This window comes from Kwoniella dendrophila, chromosome 6 (assembly GCF_036810415.1).
Source record: "Kwoniella dendrophila CBS 6074 chromosome 6, complete sequence".
NCBI lineage: Eukaryota > Fungi > Basidiomycota > Tremellomycetes > Tremellales > Cryptococcaceae > Kwoniella > Kwoniella dendrophila.
In genome coordinates this window covers 50,608-70,082 of record NC_089481.1, presented here as the reverse complement: position 1 = coordinate 70,082, position 19,475 = coordinate 50,608, and the positions used below count along the sequence as shown (strand labels likewise).

The following is a 19,475-nucleotide window of genomic DNA, read 5'->3' as shown; positions in this document are numbered from 1 at the left end:
TCACAAATAATTTATCTATTTTTTTCACATCAAGGTCATTCATGTAGAAAAATTATGCATATCATATTTTTTATGGATTTCTGTACGAAATAGACAAAATCGATATATTACTATTTGACATGATCAAAATTGTTAAATAGATCTTAAAAACTATTCTTTCTTGTTCATTCCTTCTCCAGCCTTCTTGACTCCTGGCTTGGCATCACTTCCCCCTTCCCCTCCACCCCCATCTTCAATCTTGGGCTTGTCTTCTGATTTGGATTCTTCCGTTTTAGCTTCAGTCGCAGTGCTTGAAGCATCAATCTTTGTATCGGTCTTTGACTCTTCGGTTATTGGGGCTGTAGCTGTTGCAGTAGCTGTATCGATGTTGGCTGCTGTTACTGCAGTATCTGTTGCAGCCGCACTCTTCTCTTCTGGTTTTTTCTGTCGAGTAGGTATAACAATCAAGTCAGTATAAAATCAATGTATCTGTACTAGCTGTATTCGTACTCTACATGACAATTCACCTTTTTCCATTTATCAATGATTTTACTCCATAATTCACTTGGAGTAGAAGTAATCTTCGACCAAGTTTTTTTGATTGATTCGCCAAACGATTTGAATTTTTTGGAAGTAGCTTCCCAAAAAGATTCAAATGTCTTTTTGGTTGATGTCCATTTTGAACTTAAATCCTGTATGTAAAGTGACGACGATGAAGACAAGATTCAGTACTCTATACTATAACTCATTGTATACACCATCCATAAAGTGCAGTCAATTCAACCGAAACTTACTTTCCTAAATTCCTTCCGCCAAGTAGTCTTATCTGTAGCAAGACTATCTTCAGTCTTAACTTCAGTAGTGGTAGCTACTGAAGCTGTATCTTCGGTCTCTGTCCCCCTAGTTTTAGTTTCGATATTCTCAGTCTTAGCGGTCTCAGTTCCAGCTTTTGTATCTGTATCTGTCGTTTTCGTTTGGGTGCCGGTATCTGCTTTGGTGCTTGTATCATCTGCCATTTTGATCTTTGTTCTCACCGAAATCCTCCAGGACTACCAAATTCAAGTCAATCAATCACTGTTAAGTTTGACCTACAGTACGTCGAGACACTCGACTCCCTATTCATCAGCATCTACTATCGTTAGTATACGCTCTATTCATTACAAGCGAAATCAAAGGATGTGAATCTTCTTTTCATCTTCTCAGACAAAGTCAATCCTTTCATTCTTCGAGTTGTTATCTACGGTATGTCAGTCATTTCTTATTTGCCTATTTTACGCCATTGTATTCAAACGAAGGCGAACACCGAAGTTTTTACTCATGATGCTGAATAAAGAACAATCACAGATGCATGAGCCCAAGGAATACCTCGAGTTATCAGTGCTTAATCCATTCACTCGCCTAAATTGCTATTCGCTGAGTTTTTGTCATATTACGCCGTTTTGTAGCTACCAGCATGCCTCTTCAGATTAATCCCATCCTCCATCCATGATAGTTTTTCCAAATTTTCTGATGATCCAGCCTACAGAAAGCGGTCCGACGATGGTACAAAGGATGATTCCCCAATTGACAATCAAGAATTCATCTTGTTCGAGAAGGGGTTTGGGTGTATTGTAGGCGATTTGTGAGATTCTGAGATTCACGAAGAATTTTAGCAGATCCCCAAATATAGTTCCAGGCAAGGATAATTATTCACAATCGCTAGGTACATTTTGACTCACAATAATCCAATTTCGCCTCTTGCAACCATTGCACTGCCCAGAAACACAGCACCTTTGGAAGACGATTTAGACTTGACGTTATCCTCATATACCGAATTTGATCTAGTTTTTTTATTTTCTCCGAATGTCAACTTTGACCAGAATAACAACCATCCTCCACAAGCTAGTTTACCAATGATCATTAAAATCGCATATATGATACCTCGCCAAATGATTTTACCTTTCCACAGTGGGACAAAAGGTATACAATAACCAATTGAGCCAAAGAAAATTGGTATAAATATGTAAGTGAGTAAAGGCGAAATAATGTGTTCGAAAGATGATCGTAGCGTTATTCTTTCTTCTTCATTTCCAGACTGTTGACAAAGATGAGAGGTAATTCGAGAGGATTGATCAAGTCGTAATAACGATGAGGAAGTATGATTACCAGGATATGTATTCAACCTTCTCAAACCTAGAGCTAAACCGGACTCTGGTGTATTGACTTGAAAAGCTTCTTCAGAGGATTTGCTTTTATTTTTTGCTGACATCATTTGTATATTTATACTATCGGATAGATAAGCACAGATCAAACCAGCTAAATATGCACCGTAAAGTGGTGAAGTTCCTGCAAATCCAGTAGCAGCTATCATACCTATAAACGATATTGTCATGAAAGCTAATAATAATGGTTTCCCACCCCAACTAATTTCTTTCCACGAGTCATATCTCTTGTATAGCTGGATATACATTGGTTTGAGTATAAATTTAGTTATTGGAATTAGGATTAAACCTAATGCGATTGTAACACCAATAGTTCTACCTATATTCTTACCTAATTCAGAAGAACCAGAAGAGGAAGAATCTTGACCTAAATCAGATAGGATACTTGAAAGTACAAAAGCAATTATATCATCTAATACAGCAGCGGATAATAATGCTGTACCTAATTTAGATTTTCTCAAATCGAATCCGATTGAATTCGGATTCAAAATTGATAATGATGTACCTAATGATGTTGATGACAATGCTGATCCTGCTGCAAAAGCATGTAATGCAGAGAATGAACCTAAAGGAACGAGGATGAATGACAGTCCGATTGGAAGAAGTATACCAGTCAAGGCTATGCAGATAGATAATGGTAATAATGAGATTACATTGTTGAATGATGAGTTTAATCCACCTATTATACAGAGATAACACAATCAGCTTAGATTGACCCTCGCGATATGCTTATATTAGTAGGAGATTTTAAGACTCAGAGTGATTATGACTTACCTTCAAAGACAATCAAAAGTAATCCGACATACCCAACAACAATAAACGTTTCTTGCCAATTATCATCTAACCATCCTGCTAAAGGTTTTCCAAAAATGATACCTATGAGGATTTGACCCAATAATTCCGCACTTAGGACGTATTGAGATATCCATCCGAATAGATTAAGTAGATAAATCCATGATGATAGAATCAAAATTTGGACGATTGACGGTTCATGGTAGGTAAAAGAAGACCACATTCATCGGACGAGAGATGTTTACAGATGTTGCGGCTTTGATGGGATAGATTGTCGAGTCGAGATGAGCTTAGGTAATAAGGATTTCTGATGATGATGATCAGATGTCAGCAGATCCAAAAGTGTGTGATGTTTGAGCGACTGTACCAGATCCAAGATCAAGGCTAACCTATAATAGTGAATATGAAGTGAAAGAAAGAAAGAAGAGAAACGAAAAAACAATGCTCAATGCACATTATACCGTCATTGTAAAATCCGACTGCCAAGCATTTCTATTACTTACGTAAAGAATTCGGTCACCATACATGCTTCACGGATATGTTATGCTAGCTATTGTATTATGCGAATGAATTCTTTATGGTTTCAGCAGAAACATTATATTAGATACATGCACGTCTTCTCGACATATTCATACTTTATTATGTATTATATATGATGGAATAACGAATCAAAATTTAGATCAAGAATTTACTATCTTATTATAATATACTACACTGTTTTTTCTTTCTTTCTTTGCGAATATCAATCGGAAAATTGGAATATCAAGATGTTGGGTGGTATTATCAATGCAATGCAGAATAATATGTGTAACGATATGAGATCATCCAAACAAACTCGAGACTAAATCATGCAAAGAAAGAGAAGAAAGTAATATTCATAGAAGATAAGAAGACCAAAGAAAAAGAAGATGAGAAAGGAGAAAAATACTTATCCTTTTTTAGGCTGAGGTTCAATCTTTTTTTACGTTATGAGTTGATTCGAATTCTAAAATTTCGGAAGTACGTATTTTGCTCTTTTGGTGAAGCCCATTCACCTGTATGTCCACCAAAGAAAGTAGAAAAGAATAATCCAACAAATCCACGTTCACAATCTACATGAGTTATATGACGGTGTGGCCTTGAGACTGAAGCTATTCTAGCGTTTGGTACAGGTAATAAGGCTCCTGGAGCTTTAGGTGCTGGAGGTGGTGGTGGTGGAGATGGTGCTTTTGGAGCAGGTGGGGCAGGAGGAGGTGGTGGTGGTGGGGGAGGAGGAGGAGGGGGAGCTGGAGCTTTGACAGGAGCTTGAACTGGTGATTTAGGTGCAGGTGGAGGAGGTGGTGGAGGAGGTGGTGGAGGAGGGGGAGGAGGAGCAGGTTTTGGAGCAGGTGGTTTAGGTGCAGGAGGGGGTGGTGGAGCGGGTTTAGGTTTGGGTACTACAGGTTTTGGTGCAGGAGGTGGCGTAGGCTTTGGAGGAGCAGGAGCAGGTTTAGGTTTAACTGGTGGTGCAGGCTTCACAGGTGGTTTCACGGGTGGTTTGACAGGTGCTTTAGGTGGTGGTGCAGGTTTAACAGGTGCTTTTGGTTTTGCAGGTGGTGCTTTAGGTTTGGCAGCTGGTTTTTTAGCAGGTACTTTACCCATAGCATCAACGTCTGTTGGTTCACCATCAGCAGCCGCATTGACATTCGTTGATTCGTCATCGGAGGCGGCATCGACGTCTGTTGGCTCGTCATCAGAGGCGGCAGTAAGATCTGGACTGGCATCGGAGCTGGCAGCTGCTGAAAGATCGTCATTAGGATCGGAAGAAGCGATAGTCTGAGGATCTGAAGTATCTGGAACATCGGTATTTTGTCCTAAAGCATTCGCGTCGTTATCGGTATTATCAACTGAATTAGGATCTATTTGATCGCCAAATGAAATGGGTTCACCGGTTATCATAGGTTCAGGAGCAGGTACAACTTGACGTCTTGCTAAATTTCGCTTTTCAGGAGCATCATCTGCGGGTGGATCTTCAGGTGCAGCTGTAGCTGTGACAGTGACTGTTTCAGTTTCTGTTATGGTTGCGGTAGCTAAAGCGGTAGGGAAAGTTACAACTTCGGTAAATGAATATGTATAAACATCACCTGGTGTACCAGTTCGAATATTACTGTTTACACCGTTATAACCTGGATCACCTGGATAACCATTGATACCACGCCAATGTCCGTCATCATATGGTGTTGGTGATCGTTTAGATTTATCACTGACACCTAACCATTTTTTAACCATTCTTGTAAACATTCCATCTTTAGATTTAGTTTCTTCTTCTTCTTCTTCGATAGAATCAGATTTAGATCTAATAGTCAAATCTTGAGCATCTGTATCTTGGGTAACGGAAAGCCAATCTTCAGTTATAAAAGTATCAGCATCATCTGATGATGATGTTGATGTTAATTGAGCTACAGAAATATCATGATCTCTTTTGAAAGGTGTTAAACCATTATTATTATTATTATAATTATTCCATAAATTTGCAGAATTTGCCATTGAAGCTAAACAAGTTTCAGTTGTATCTCTGAAGAAAACATCATCGGCATGTACAACAAGTTTACCATTAATCCAAATATTAAAACCACCATCATTTTTTCCAGGTGTATTCAACCATATATCTTGACGTATATCAGTCCATGCACCTCTTTGGAATGTCCATGAACCTCTACCAATACTTAATCCATAAGGTGTCGAACAATCTGAAAATGGTGGTGATCTACATAATCTTTTTGTTTGTCTATGTCTAGGTGCGTACTGAGAAACGAGATAAGGTGATTAGATCTTCACATAACACTAAGATAGCTATATACAGTTTATCATGAACACTTTGAACTTACAAGATAAAGTTCACCATGACCATTTTCTCGCCACATCATTCGTGTACTGAAACAGCTGTTTGAGAGAACGAAGGGAATCAGCTAACTAATAAATTACATTCGATGAAATTCACTTACTCTCTTGCATTGACACCGCCAGCACAACCTGAATGACCACCATATAAACCAGGCAACTTACCACCTTTCACGAAATCGAAATCACTTGGAAAGAAAACACTATATTCTAAAGTAGCATTATGTACTCTTTTCAAATTTATTGGATGCGCATAGAATGTTGAACCACCTCGTGGATTATTACCTGGATTCAAGGAACCTGCGGGATAAGTTACACGTAAAGAATTTATCGATGGATCCCAATTACCATTACCATTCGTATTACTATCTGACATTGTTTCTGCTGAAAAGTTTATAAGTGATGGATCAGGAGGTGATGAAGGTGATCCAGCTAAAACTTCGATATTTTGTGAACCAGTAGAGAAATTGGATATTGAGAAAGAACTTAAATCACCAATTTGTGCATCTGATTCCCATGTCGTTCCTGCTATTGGATATGTTGAGTCGTCTTCTTGATTATCGTCATATATCGGTAGACTATTTACTGAATAGGAATCGGCATCTAGATCATCGGGATAGACTGTCGAGGCTGAAGACGGTGAGAAGATAGGTTGAGATGATGAGGAAGATGAAGATGAAGATGAAGAGGGATCTGTTGAAAGAGATGAGGATGAAATATCATATTGTTGCAGTTGGTTATTACTACTACTACTGCTACTACTACCACTACCATCTATTAGATCGTAATCTGCATTTTGAGGTAACGGTGCTGCATCAACTACTAACATAGCAGCTGAGAGTACCGTTAAAGTGGTCGCGATCCATTTATTGGAAGCAGGCATTTTGTCGATTCGATATCTCAAAGTCGACCAGCGACGGCTTTTTTAGTCTATGATAATTAGAATAAGTATATGTAAGATGGTTTTTTAATTTTTAAAAGAATTATAAAGGTGGACTTCAAGTCGTTTTTAGCGTGAGGGAAGAAAAAAGGAAGTTGAGAGGAACTCTGGTAAAGATGAAAGTACCAGAGGCGGTAGAGGTGAGGTAAGAGGATGAAGGAGAAGGAAGCATTATTACAGAAAAATCATAGATCATACTTATATGTATATACTTGTTGAGAATATTCGTATGATGTATCATTGAAGGATAGCTGATAATGCTGGAATGTGATCGAGACTATTGTCTTAGAAAGATAATTAACAAGCCGCGGTTTCGCTTGAGTTGATGAGCTCCTCCTGTTAGACTGAAGTGGTACAATTATACAGTATTTCGGGGTTTGATGAAATGGCTAATATCTCTCAGGCGATATATCAATCTTGACTTGAAATTACAAGTAATTAACCTAGCCTTGATATCCTGCTGAATGTCGTTTGTGTGCTGTTTAATGATACCATGCGAATTACGTGTAGCATGACGTATTGGTTATTCCGTCAAGTATATGTCAGTGAATATCATCTCAGCCTAATTAGATACAAGAATGATAAATGAAGAACTGATTAATATGTTTAAAAAGCCGATATGGTAAGCTTCATTTAAAAGTTGTTACCACTTATCTAGACCTTAAGGGTCTTAAGAATACTGCCAGTCTTAATCTCGATCGGGCAACGTAATGGTGCATAATCATCTTGAACTACATACACAGCAGTCATCAACATGTCCATACTATTATTAGTGTATTATTCCAAATCTTCAATTACTCCAATGCCAATTATCTACCCGAACGATGTAACGATACATAAATATATGTATTTAGCTCAAGCAATCGTCTTCTCCTCTTCTCTACCTCCTTTCTCTGAATTTTGATCATCATCACTTTGTTTCCTCTTATTTAAACCTAATCTTTTACCAGCATGGGTTACTTCTTCTTCTTCAGTCAACACAATATCTTTAACGAAGAACATTCCAATCAACATGGGAATTTGCAAGCACGTAGCAACAATGGCAAGAACTGAAATTAAATTGTAGTCAGGTTTTCCGACCATTAATTTCAAAGTAACGTCAAATTCAAGATACTCACTTTTCATTGTGTGTATATACGATTTCAGAATAGCTAGACCAATTTCGGAATTTGGATCGTACTTTATAGCTGTACCGATATTGCCATCTAAAAGATGAGGATAAACATAAATCACATCAATATTTGATCTCAATATACTTTTCAAACTCTGCATAATACGACTCACATATTGTTTGAGCGAGTTTTTTGGAATCAACAGGTAAGTTGTTTCTCAAAGCGTCTGGAAGAGTTTCTGACCATATCGATCCAGCTACAGCTACACCGATGGCACCACCAAGTGACATTGCAAAATAGAATATACCAGTTGCCATTGCTAATTCACCTCTTTTCACAGCTGCTTGGATAGCTACTTGAGATGACGTTTGAAACATCTACATGCGCACGTGTCCTTAGCTCCAACATCTGATATTTCAGTCAGAAAAATCCAAACATTCCACTTACTCCTCGACCAACACCATAAATCGCTTTGGCAATAACGAAAGAAGCTATTGAACTTTTTCTTCTTGGATTCTGTACGAAATTTATATCTTAGAAGAAGAGAAGAAGACAAAATATTTTCCTCAGCTTTCTGATTCCGAGTATGAGAAGGAACAATGAATTACTGTACTTACCAATTGCGATACCAATAGCACATAGAGGAATACCAATCCAAATAGGCCATTTAGTATGAAACCTTTTATTTTCACCTAAACCAATTTTTTTACATATCGGTGTCCAAAATCTCATGATTAAACCAACTAAAATAGCTGTAACTTGAAAAACGATTCTTAAAGTATTATCAATTTGTGATGCTTTTGAAGGTGAAACTCTTACGGCAACTTGTTGGAAACTTTGAAAATATGTTGTAAAACATCCATATGACATGAAATCACACATGTTGATTATAAACATTGCTAAAACACTTTTATCTTTGAGAGTATACCATGGTATTAATGGTAATTTTGGAGTTAATAACCATGTTGGTCGGAATCTTTTAGGTAACGACCTAAGTTTCAAAGACGATACCAGATATGAGTAAGTCAACTTACCAAACAATAACTTTTTTTTTTGAATTACTTACCACCCAATAAATAGAAGTAATAAACCAAATCCAACACAGATCATAGCGATATTTTGATCAGTCCATTTCGAAGCTAAACCTTTAGCTAAGGTCAAAGGTACTAAAATCAAAGCTACACTAGCTACGAGTAAACAAACTCCGATAATATCATATTCGTGGAAAAGTTGATTATATAAACTTGTTCTTGGTGGTAATGGATCAAGATCTGAACTCCTTTTAACTCTATTTTGCCATGATATCAAAATACTGATAAAAGGCACAGCGAGTACGGCGTTGATTACTAAGTTATGACTATTAGTCAGTACCAGACACAAATCTGCTTATTTGCTTAAATTATAACGTTTACTTACTAGCCCACATTCCATAACCTATTTTTCAATCTATCAGCTTATTCCCATCTTACGTGAATCAGTCGACACTCACCCCACCTCCAACCATCAGCAGTCCCCCAGTTCTCCAAAATCCGACCACCAATTTCGGAACCAGAATACATAGTCACGATTGAACCTATAACAGAGGACATCTCAGTACCGTTATTTCTCATTATCCGCTGTGATGGACTTTTAACTTACTGAAAGAATCAGCGGCTACATTCCACAAAGCACGACTGACAATAGGGGTAGTTTCGGCAATGTAGATCTGAATAGCAATCTCGTAAGATGTGTGACCTAAGCCACTGAATACGTTGGCTCCTATATATGTTTGAACGTTTTTACCACCCTATAGTCCGGCAATTATCGAATTAGCAAATCACAAGCAAAGTCAACATGAAGAAATTCTCAAATAGCTTACCGCCATCAAAGCGTAACTAATTATCTGCATATAGGTGGTCAACGTGGTTCCAGACAGCTTCAATGGTAAATTAATATACTTACGGTAAGAGTAATCATGGTAATAAAGATTGCAGGTGATATTCGACCGATATTATCAGCGATTTTTGGCATCTATATATGAGAATATCGATCAGCTAGGTGGTTTTGCTATCATACGTCAAAATTAGGATGATACTCACTAGAGCATATGCACACATTGAAAAAACACGAGAAACCACACCTGCAGCAGCAAGTTGAGAATGACTTTTAAATGCACTTGTGGCATAAGCTGTAAATGATCCATGTATATATTGCGCAAATGCAATGCCTAATGCCAACAATGTGTACCTTGAAACGATATTTTAAATCAGCTCAAGTATATCATATTCAGTCACGCAAGATACTCAACAACACTTACGCAGCATAAGCAATGTGGATATCTTTTCTTGTAATTACTGATAAAACTCTGCTTGAAGCTACAATACCTCTCTTTTGGAGAGTTGTAGATTCTTTACTGAGAATTGAAGCAGAGTCATCGTGATTGAGACTTGGTAATGGTGGAGTTCTATCCGTTTCTGGATTATTCTGATTTCTGGGAGTATCATTCATCTTGAAAGTTGCAAACAATGTTTGAGGATAGGAGGGGCCATCTCTTTAGCTGCTTTCTGAGGTAGCTCCACTAGACCTATATATACTGATTTACACAGTTGAGCCTATATCAATTTGGTTCAACTCGGCCGAGCAGATTTGAGGCTTGTTGCTGAGAGTCACTGAGGGATTGAGATATCATAAAATTCTGAAATGGGTTCCTTTTAGAGTTCGAACGGAAAAAACCGTTGTTATCTCTCGCTGAATTCGCTTATACGATAATGCATATTTAGGGTTCTATTCTAGTGTACCTGCCAAGACCATCCTTTCGAAAATGTAATTGCAAAAGGCTGAGATAGTACAAAGTACTGTAACTTCAATCAGGGGAGCAGCGAGGAATGTGAGTTTGAAATGTCGTGAAGAAAAGGTTATATAGCTCTATCCGTCTAGTGGGTTTTTCGGTGAATTTTAACTGTGTTATCGGCCGACCTTCATCTAATCTGATCAAAAAAAGCTCAAAACTTGATGGTTCCGAAGCGAGATTTTTCTCACGGACAAGTAGTGTTGTCTTTCATATGCGTTCCTAGAAATATGATGTTCGTTATACAGCTTCGGACGCTGAACTGAATCGAATTAATTATACTAGTATTCCCTATCTTTTCGGGAAGGTAAAGTTGTGTATTGGCGTTTTTGTTTTTTAACCCTTCAGCTGATATTTCATCTCAAGCGTAACGGAGGGTTCAGCTTATCAGATTAATTTTGTATATTCGACTTACTGGCTTGTATGGACGAGATCAAGCGACTGGATGAGATGGCGCTATATCGGAACATAGTCAGTATACATGGTTTGGATTTATATATTCGTTGAATTCCAACTGTTCGTTAAGACTACTTCCCTCCATTTCCGTATAAGATCCGCGCATCCGATGTACAAAGTCGACGATGTCGATCTTTCGGTAGTGACTATCTCAACGTGATCTATATCATCAATGTTCCAAATACAGCGCTGGAATTTCGAATATTACTATACACTATCTCATGTATAACCATATTTGTAATTTTCTCATTGCTCGTGTGATAAGCAAGAAGCTTGCGAAGATTTTTACCCTTTTGAGCTTTACACCCTACCCTATTAACCCGAAAAAAAAAAGAAGAAGAAGAAATACAAATTATTTCGTTTCGGGAATTTGTATTTATCGGGTAAATGCGACGTACATAATAGCTGAAACAGTTGAATTTGTAGTTCTATAACGATGATTTGTATTTATCACCATCCAAATGACAGATTTCATCATCACTTTTGAATTATTCTTTTGTTCTTCACCTGAAAACAATGGTAGTGTATGTACTTATATAAAAGTGATGTTTGAGTAGATCTTCCATGCATTGTTGTTGTGGATCGCTTCTTTGACTTTGTTTTATTCTTTCATTTCAGCTTATCTAAGCTCTCAAGCATCTTTCGCCACCCAAACAATTTACTAAACGATCACATACTCACTGTATACTCACCTACATTTACCAAATCCGCAAAAATGATACCTAGAGCCTTACCATATGTCAACTTTATCGTGGCCTCATCAGCATTACTGTTTCAAACCACTGTTTTGTATCCATGGCATCATATACTGAGTGATGATTTCGAAAAGTGAGTTGTTAAATGGTGTTTATATACAGTATAAACAGACGAATAGACGGGATCTGGAAATTAAGGAAACCTTGAATGGATAAAGCTGAAAATATACCTTTTAATCACAGGTTGAAAGCTGAACAAGCACGTCAACTGGAAGAACATCATAAAGAGAAACGACAATTACTAGATGCATTACATATGAAATTAGAAGATTTAAGTAAAACTGTCATTCCACCTGAAACAGTTAAACAAGCTGGTAGTAGGATAGTAGATTCTGCTCGACCATAATCATGTTAAGAACCCCTGGTAATATTCTTTAGAACGTACATTACAGTGAGTTCTCCCCCAAATCCTTGCTTTGGTTAGTAAATAATTAATTGACGTATACACGCATTTATACTACTATAGCTTCGCATTTGCATTATTCCGTTCATCCATTTCACGACAAACCCAGCATATCCAATATACTATCCGTTGATTTCCCTCTTGCATACACTACTTTTCCCATGTTCTCGCTGTAGATCATACACTGTCACTGTTCACCCCTATGCATTGTTTGGTGTTGTAACACATTGTGTAAGATGCATGCATGACTATCTGCTCATAACAGTAAAGGGGTTTTTGATAGCGAGACTGTGGATATTCCGTAATTGTAAACGTAATGACCACGCAAGCATTTCTAACCGAAAAGGTAATGATAAACTGTGATAAATCTTAATAAATCTTAATCAATCGTAATGAATCGTAATGAATTTTAATTAATCGTAATTACTCGTCATAAGTTACGCAAAACGGTAATTCTCCGGCAATGTGAAAATGTCAAGCATAAGATAGTTACTGGCAGCTGGGCGTTGCTGATTGTCTCCACTTCCCATATCTATATGTAACCACTTTCTTCTCGATTTGCTTTTCGAATTGCATTTCTACTTCTTCGTCAAGGCATAGCTAACATACCTTAGATCATCACATACTACCTGAAACAATCAAGATGGAGGGTCGTCCTATGATATCACTTCATCCGATATGGGTACAATTGGCAACCATACCTGCTGTCGCCATAGCTAGTTACAAAGCATTGAACGTAAGTTTACCTTCCATCCTACCCGTAAAAATGTATCAGTCTGACTGATCAAATATGAAAACACAGGTATGGAGAGCCGTATCTGCTCTACCACTCAATCCACATTCGTCTTCTCAGGGCGCAAATCAATCCAATCCTTCAGCTTTTTCAGAATGTGCGAGGAAATGGCGTTCTTTAACAGCAACTAAGAAAGCCAAAAAGGTAGCTGCTTTCTGTATCGTATTCACAATTTCAATTGGATTAAACATGTTTGTCGTTTTTGGTCTACCTAGAATTTCATCTCAATCTGTTCTTGATGGTATTTGGTGTACTCCGATGTTGCTACTGTTTACAAGTTCAATTAGATACGTAAGTACATAAGTGTCTAATGACCAATGTTCACACGGCTCGAATATTGATTACTTTGACGGTTCATTCGTTTCATAGACATCAGATATTGCTATTCCAACTCCAAGATCTGTCAGATATCACCAAAGTAAACCCGAGGGTCCAACGATGATAGCATTTAATTTTGAAGGAGAGAAAAAGACTATCTTGAAAATCGAAATATTCCGTCAATTAGTCTCATTGGTAACCGCAATGGGTATCTTCTATTCTACCTATTTAGGTTATACATACTTCCATCCTTTACTCGGAGCAGCCTATATCATTAGCTGTATATCCACAGTAAGACTTCCAAAAATGAGTATTAGAAGGATCATTCAAGTCATGTCTGCTTATCTTGTGAGTTCAAGTCATCATACCTTTCATTCAATTTGATCTTTGCGAATCTGAACGATGAGCTCAAAGATGATCATGGCTGGTAATGTACACAGGCTGTCACACCAGTATTAAGTATAGTTATTGGCGTGGTTACTTCTCATTTCACCGGAGATGACGATAAGAAAGAGGATAATTCGGATAAAAACGATGATTTCACTATTGCCAGTGATTGGATACTGTCTTTGATGTTTATCATGGCCAACGTTTTTGGTGCAATGATACCAAGTATAATAGTGAGTTCTTCCTACATCCTATCTTCGCAACCGATCGTTCACATCGTTAACGTTAATATTGTGACCTGTTCCTCTTCTTGGATTCAGACCGCTATGACTCTCCGATTCGAATATTCCTTAGTCAACGAACCTACTCAAAGATCAACGGAGTTATCCACAGAAGCACCTATCCAAATCCCAAATGAATATCCTTCATTTCCTAAACCCATCTTCATATCGTCTTTGTTATCTCTTCTTCTTAGTCAAGTTGTGATAGAAGGAATCACATATATCTTCCCTTATATGGTATGGTTATCCATTACACCTATAACTATATTCATTACTGTGCCTATCGTTTTTGGAGGTACTGCTTTAGGTGCTGCTTGGTGTGGAAAATTCAATCAATGGTGGAGATATACTGAAGTGTGAGTTAACAAGGGATCTCTTGTGAAGGTAGATCATCGCTGATGTCGAATTTCGCGACTGTTGTAGATGGATACCAGCCAAGAAAGCCACGGCTGCTTCAAATGACAATACCAAAGATCTGGATGAGGCAGAAGTCGCTCTTCTGTCATCCGAAGAGAAGAGTAACGCTTAGTGTAAACAATAAAGTACATCTCGAGTGTTAGATATGTAAGAATACCTATTATGTGTCTTTTCTAAGAATAATTCGGCTACCATCATACCAAATACATCTGAGCTAAAGTTGATCGCCTCATTCTTAAGCCCGGAATATGATGATGGGTTCCCCTTGTTCTTTCTGTTCAGCGAGTTTGAGGAATAGATCGGCATGCGCTTCCCCGTTTAATCCTGTATAACAGGGTGAACCATCAAGTCTTCTTTGATCCGCATAGTAGAACCTATGTATAAACATTTTAGTCACTCAAATAACCTCATCTCAGTGTATCACACATTTATGGCCTACTCACTTGGAAGGTCTGAGTTTCTCATCTTTTGCAGCTTCTGTGATCCATTTAGCAGAAGCGGTTTTGCCTACACCTAAAAGAGTAAGTGAAGGGGCAAGGATAGTGTTCAGAGCATTTCCAGTATATATGAAAGTGACTGTATTATCTCTTGATTGAGCTATTCCAGCAGCTGTATATGGTGATACTGTATTTACATTTAATGATCTTGTGAAATCGGTAATGCTGGCTTCAATTGCTCTATCAGCTGTTTTGACAGTGGCAGCCGCTATGAATGAAAGTATTTTGTTAAGATGTTGTCAAGCGACTGAGTTTGAGTGAGACCGTACTTACCATTATAAATAACTACATTAGGTGCATTTCCCCAATATGCTTGAACTTGATCAAATATAGGCTCGATCGAGGTCGGATCAGCAAAATCTGCTGTTAAATGTAATGCATTATCTGATTTTGTATTGTCTGGTGTACGTGATACTGTAGCTACTTTATAACCAGCATTTCTGAATTTAACGGCTGTTGCTTTCCCGATATTGGCACCAGTACCTAAAATAAGAGCGATTTTGGACATGATGAATTGCAAAGCTGAAAAGTATATAAGACAAATCTATTATCTTATTTGATCATGAAAAAAAAAGCATAATGATCGTTTTGATGATATTTATATGAATGTTCACTCTCAACTGCAAGAATTGATTAGATAAGTTAAAATTCAAGGTCCCAAGGGAAAAGGGGATTTTGGATGAATAAGCGGATATTTTCATTATTTTCCTTATCGTCATGGCTTACACAATCAAAAGTAATAAGTAATCGAAAGACGATTGCTAATCTATCAAAGTATTTGACAGCCCTGAGATGTCAGAGAATTTGCATTCTTTTACTCATGTAGTTCTGTCTTTTGACTCAGGTAAATTTGGTCGATCGGTAGGTGTATGCATCGAAATATGTACAGAGATAGAAACTAAAATAAGTTACTCTACCAGGTTTATGAATTTAAGGGGTCAAATCGCCAAGCTCCGTCGGTAACACTCGAGCCAGTGATTTATCATCCATTACAAAGCATAATTCACGTTTGATATTCATTCCAGGTATCATCGGTTCTTGTTGTTCTTGACAGTTTGTTATTTCACTATAACTTGATAATCTAGGTGTTACATTCTACTGTATCAGCCGAGTGTTCAGTGATGGTGGACATTTACGAAATCACTGAACGACCTTTCATCGTACTATTTACAGTCTCATACCTTCTATTCAACTTTTCAGACCAGTGCACCTATTTTTATAGGTAGAATGAATCAACAGCAACATAATGTGCATGTGATATATTTGGTCGTACAATACTACCAAAAACACATGAAGCAGAATATGTATTGTATAGCTAAATGTCGATCTTTCCATTCTAAAGTAAAGTCTCTTTTAAGCGCGGAATACGATCAATGGATCAGCTTGTTCCGTATTTTGTGCTAGCTTGATATAAAGATCAGCATGTGCTTGTCCGCTCAAGCCGGTATAGCAAGGTGTACCATCAAGTCGCCTTTGATCACAGTAATAGAACCTAAGTAAGGAAGGATTGGGTGAATAGTAAATGGTCAGCTTTATTTCTTCTTCAGATCAATACAGTAGTACTCGAGTAGTATTTGGTTAAGCTCATACCAGGAACCGAGAAACCAATAACTCACTGAGCTGGTCTTAAGAATTCCTCTTTAGCTGCTTCTTCGATAAAATGAGCTGATCCAGCTTTTCCAATACCTAAAGAGGTGATTTTTGGATCAAGCATAGTATTCATACCATTTCCGGTATAGATAAAGATGATTTTGTTATTTCTAGCATATGCTACACCAGCTGCATAATAAGGAGAAACTGTATTGATGTTCAATGCTTTGGTGAAATCCGTAAGAGGAATATCAAATGGATTGGTTGGGGTTATAATCATAAGAGCGGCTATATACATATATTATCCGTAAGCCATTTTATAATCAAACAGGGAGGGAATCACCCTCGTGAGGCTGAAGGCAAAAAGGAATTAGCGAAAAAAAAAAACTTACCGTTATAAATGACAACATCTGGTGCAGCTCCAAAATGAGTTTGAACTTGATCAAAAATGGGCTCTATAGAAGAAGGATCGGCGAAATCGGCAGTGAAATGAACAATTGAATTTTTCTCGGTTGTATCGGTTGTTGGTTGAGCTGTACGAGAAACAGTAGCAACTCTATATCCAGAATTTTTGTAATTGTTGACAGTTGCTTGACCGATATTGGCACCGGTTCCCAAAATGAGTGCGATTTTAGACACAGTCCTTGAAGTGGATTCGGGTATATATAGAGAGATCTCTCAAGGTAATCTTTTAACCATGATGATTCTCTTTTTCCGACTCGCCTTTTTATAGTTTATGACGGGGCATCATTGGCCAAGTACAAAAAAAACGTAAACTATGCATCGGTCGGCGAGATGATACATGGATTAGATATACAAGTACAACGTAAAGATAAGAAATCATTAAGTATCAACATGATAAGATTATTATTGCTTGATAGTTTAGTCTTTGAGCAACTTACCTCGGCCATCTCATCTCAAAACTAAAAATGACCGATGCTAAGATTTTAACTTATTTGGTTTACTAACCTAGTCCTGTTACCATAACCCTACCCTATGCATCGGTATCCTCTCTAAGACATATCACATCCCGAAGCTGCTTGTGGAAAAATCCCACCTCTAAGGCCCATATGTATCAAAATAAAAACTATCCTCTTGATAGAAAAGCTGTCCGCTCTGGTCAATACGCAAAAGCACGTCCCCGGTTCTCAAAGTGATCATTCGTGTCACAGTACTGCGGAAATAGCATCATGTGCAAATTTCGTATCAATCCCTTTCAGTATCACAGCTCCAGTAAAGGCAAAGGGAAATGAAAGACAACTAATAAAATTTTTTGTTCTTGTAGAAACTGATCTGTACTTGTATTTGGTAAGTTTTAACTATTCCTCAAACTCGAAGCTATTTCGAAGTTGAGACCCAATGAACAAGATACATAGTACAAATATCGCCAATAAAATGAGCATGGAAACCTAAAGAATTCCGGATAATACTGAATAAACGTAATGTCGGTAATTGACAATAGTATGAACATTAATGAGGAATTGACTAGTTACCCAGACGCTACGCCCAAATTTACGAAATGTAGGTAGATTATACTGTACGAAAATCATCTCAAAATTTTTCACTCTCAGCCCACTCCTTGATATCGAAGCCATCTGTTTCTTCCTCTTGAGCGGTATTTGTCGATATTGCATCTTGACCTGACATATCTACATCCATTCCCCATCCTCCACCCAAACTACCTACGGGAGCAGACATGGTTTTACCGAAACCTGTTTTCTTGGCACCTGGTAAACCTCTTAATTCTCTTGCATTCATCCCTTTGAAAGCACTTGGGAAAGCCTTCGATGTTGATCCGGTGGGACCAAATAATTCAGGATGTGTCATTGCTGAAGATTTAAATACTGATGGGAAATCTGATGCATTACTTGTAAATGCTGTTGTAGGTGCAGTTGATACGTTGTTACCTTGATCATCATCATCATCTTCACCAATTTCAGTCTCAGTATCACTAGTTGGTTCAGCAGGTGATGATCTTCTTTTCCTTGCTGCTGTCAAATATATGTTTTCTCTTGTTTTCCCACTTGATGATGATGATGATTCGAATAATGGACCTTCCATCTCTTCTTCAACTTCCCCATTTTCACCAAATTTCAAACGTCTATTCTGCCCTCTAGGTGACAAGGATAATCCATCCACATTTTTGTTTTCATCTGATCCACTTGAATAGAAAGGTTGTAATTCCTTTGAACGTAATGCTTCTTTACTGATTATACCTTGAGCATGTGACATTGCGTCTAAAGCTGTTGTAAAACCAGTATTTGGTAGAGCGGATGATGCTAATACATGTGCGGGGAATGATTGTGTTCGTTCAAATGCCCTGTGAGTTGCATGTCCCATAGCGACATCTAAGAGGAGAAGGTCATGTCAGCTTTCATACACATTGGAAAGATTGATTTGATGGTACAAAATCAAATTAAAGAGCCATTCGAGTACATACTTTGTCTTCCTCTTCTTCCTACACTCTGTAAAGCTGCCTGTAAATCAGGTGATATACCATGTTTTTCTCCATAAAACTCGGTTGTAGAAGGGACTGAAGTTGTTGGACGTAGTTGACGTTTAGCAGGTGGTGGAGGGACGACAAAACCATCATTTGTATTGGTCGATCCTCCTGGTTGCGTAGACTCAGACATTGTTGAACTTGAAAGAAGTCGAAAAGGTGGCTGGTAGAATTATAGATTGATGCTTAGTTGAACAATCACTAGTATTTCTTTCGGTATAAACGGGTCAATATTGCAGCGAGTACTATCAAGATCTTGTCATGTGGATGTTAGATGATAGGAGATGGTCACGATCCACATTGAAAGATTGAAAGTAGAATATCTGCTAATGTTGCTATCGTGTAGTCTTGTCTCTTTATTCTATAAT

The 19,475-nt window shown here is 37.8% G+C and overlaps 9 protein-coding genes across 9 annotated transcripts; 2 read left to right on the top strand and 7 right to left on the bottom strand.

The window, feature by feature from the left end:
• Window positions 1-150: 150 nt before the first annotated feature.
• Window positions 151-995, bottom strand: L201_004588 (uncharacterized protein; the record flags this gene model as incomplete). Its single annotated transcript, XM_066220329.1, has 3 exons — window positions 151-423; window positions 507-671; window positions 774-995. The coding sequence occupies 3 exons, from the start codon at window positions 993-995 to the stop codon at window positions 151-153; spliced, it is 660 nt and encodes a 219-aa protein (XP_066076426.1).
• Window positions 996-1,445: 450 nt separating this feature from the next.
• Window positions 1,446-3,195, bottom strand: L201_004587 (uncharacterized protein; the record flags this gene model as incomplete). Its single annotated transcript, XM_066220328.1, has 3 exons — window positions 1,446-1,608; window positions 1,698-2,859; window positions 2,955-3,195. 3 exons carry the CDS (start codon window positions 3,193-3,195, stop codon window positions 1,446-1,448), a joined length of 1,566 nt encoding a protein of 521 aa, XP_066076425.1.
• Window positions 3,196-3,938: 743 nt separating this feature from the next.
• Window positions 3,939-6,714, bottom strand: L201_004586 (uncharacterized protein; the record flags this gene model as incomplete). Its single annotated transcript, XM_066220327.1, has 3 exons — window positions 3,939-5,735; window positions 5,819-5,873; window positions 5,936-6,714. 3 exons carry the CDS (start codon window positions 6,712-6,714, stop codon window positions 3,939-3,941), a joined length of 2,631 nt encoding a protein of 876 aa, XP_066076424.1.
• A 912-nt stretch (window positions 6,715-7,626) lies between these two features.
• On the bottom strand, window positions 7,627-10,370 carry L201_004585 (uncharacterized protein; the record flags this gene model as incomplete). Its single annotated transcript, XM_066220326.1, has 13 exons — window positions 7,627-7,820; window positions 7,890-7,976; window positions 8,056-8,260; window positions 8,331-8,416; window positions 8,501-8,874; window positions 8,950-9,229; window positions 9,300-9,317; window positions 9,373-9,456; window positions 9,522-9,669; window positions 9,742-9,765; window positions 9,825-9,893; window positions 9,962-10,109; window positions 10,180-10,370. The coding sequence occupies 13 exons, from the start codon at window positions 10,368-10,370 to the stop codon at window positions 7,627-7,629; spliced, it is 1,908 nt and encodes a 635-aa protein (XP_066076423.1).
• Window positions 10,371-11,881: 1,511 nt separating this feature from the next.
• Window positions 11,882-12,267, top strand: L201_004584 (uncharacterized protein; the record flags this gene model as incomplete). Its single annotated transcript, XM_066220325.1, has 2 exons — window positions 11,882-11,994; window positions 12,105-12,267. 2 exons carry the CDS (start codon window positions 11,882-11,884, stop codon window positions 12,265-12,267), a joined length of 276 nt encoding a protein of 91 aa, XP_066076422.1.
• Window positions 12,268-12,967: 700 nt separating this feature from the next.
• Window positions 12,968-14,632, top strand: L201_004583 (uncharacterized protein; the record flags this gene model as incomplete). The annotated part of the gene is made up of 6 exons (XM_066220324.1): window positions 12,968-13,060; window positions 13,127-13,408; window positions 13,487-13,783; window positions 13,876-14,055; window positions 14,143-14,459; window positions 14,527-14,632. The coding sequence occupies 6 exons, from the start codon at window positions 12,968-12,970 to the stop codon at window positions 14,630-14,632; spliced, it is 1,275 nt and encodes a 424-aa protein (XP_066076421.1).
• Window positions 14,633-14,755: 123 nt separating this feature from the next.
• Window positions 14,756-15,525, bottom strand: L201_004582 (uncharacterized protein; the record flags this gene model as incomplete). The annotated part of the gene is made up of 3 exons (XM_066220323.1): window positions 14,756-14,894; window positions 14,964-15,225; window positions 15,291-15,525. The coding sequence occupies 3 exons, from the start codon at window positions 15,523-15,525 to the stop codon at window positions 14,756-14,758; spliced, it is 636 nt and encodes a 211-aa protein (XP_066076420.1).
• An 845-nt stretch (window positions 15,526-16,370) lies between these two features.
• Window positions 16,371-17,523, bottom strand: L201_004581 (uncharacterized protein; the record flags this gene model as incomplete). The annotated part of the gene is made up of 4 exons (XM_066220322.1): window positions 16,371-16,509; window positions 16,634-16,895; window positions 17,000-17,250; window positions 17,510-17,523. 4 exons carry the CDS (start codon window positions 17,521-17,523, stop codon window positions 16,371-16,373), a joined length of 666 nt encoding a protein of 221 aa, XP_066076419.1.
• Window positions 17,524-18,158: 635 nt separating this feature from the next.
• L201_004580 (uncharacterized protein) lies at window positions 18,159-19,240 on the bottom strand (the record flags this gene model as incomplete). Its single annotated transcript, XM_066220321.1, has 2 exons — window positions 18,159-18,955; window positions 19,048-19,240. 2 exons carry the CDS (start codon window positions 19,238-19,240, stop codon window positions 18,159-18,161), a joined length of 990 nt encoding a protein of 329 aa, XP_066076418.1.
• Window positions 19,241-19,475: the final 235 nt, after the last annotated feature.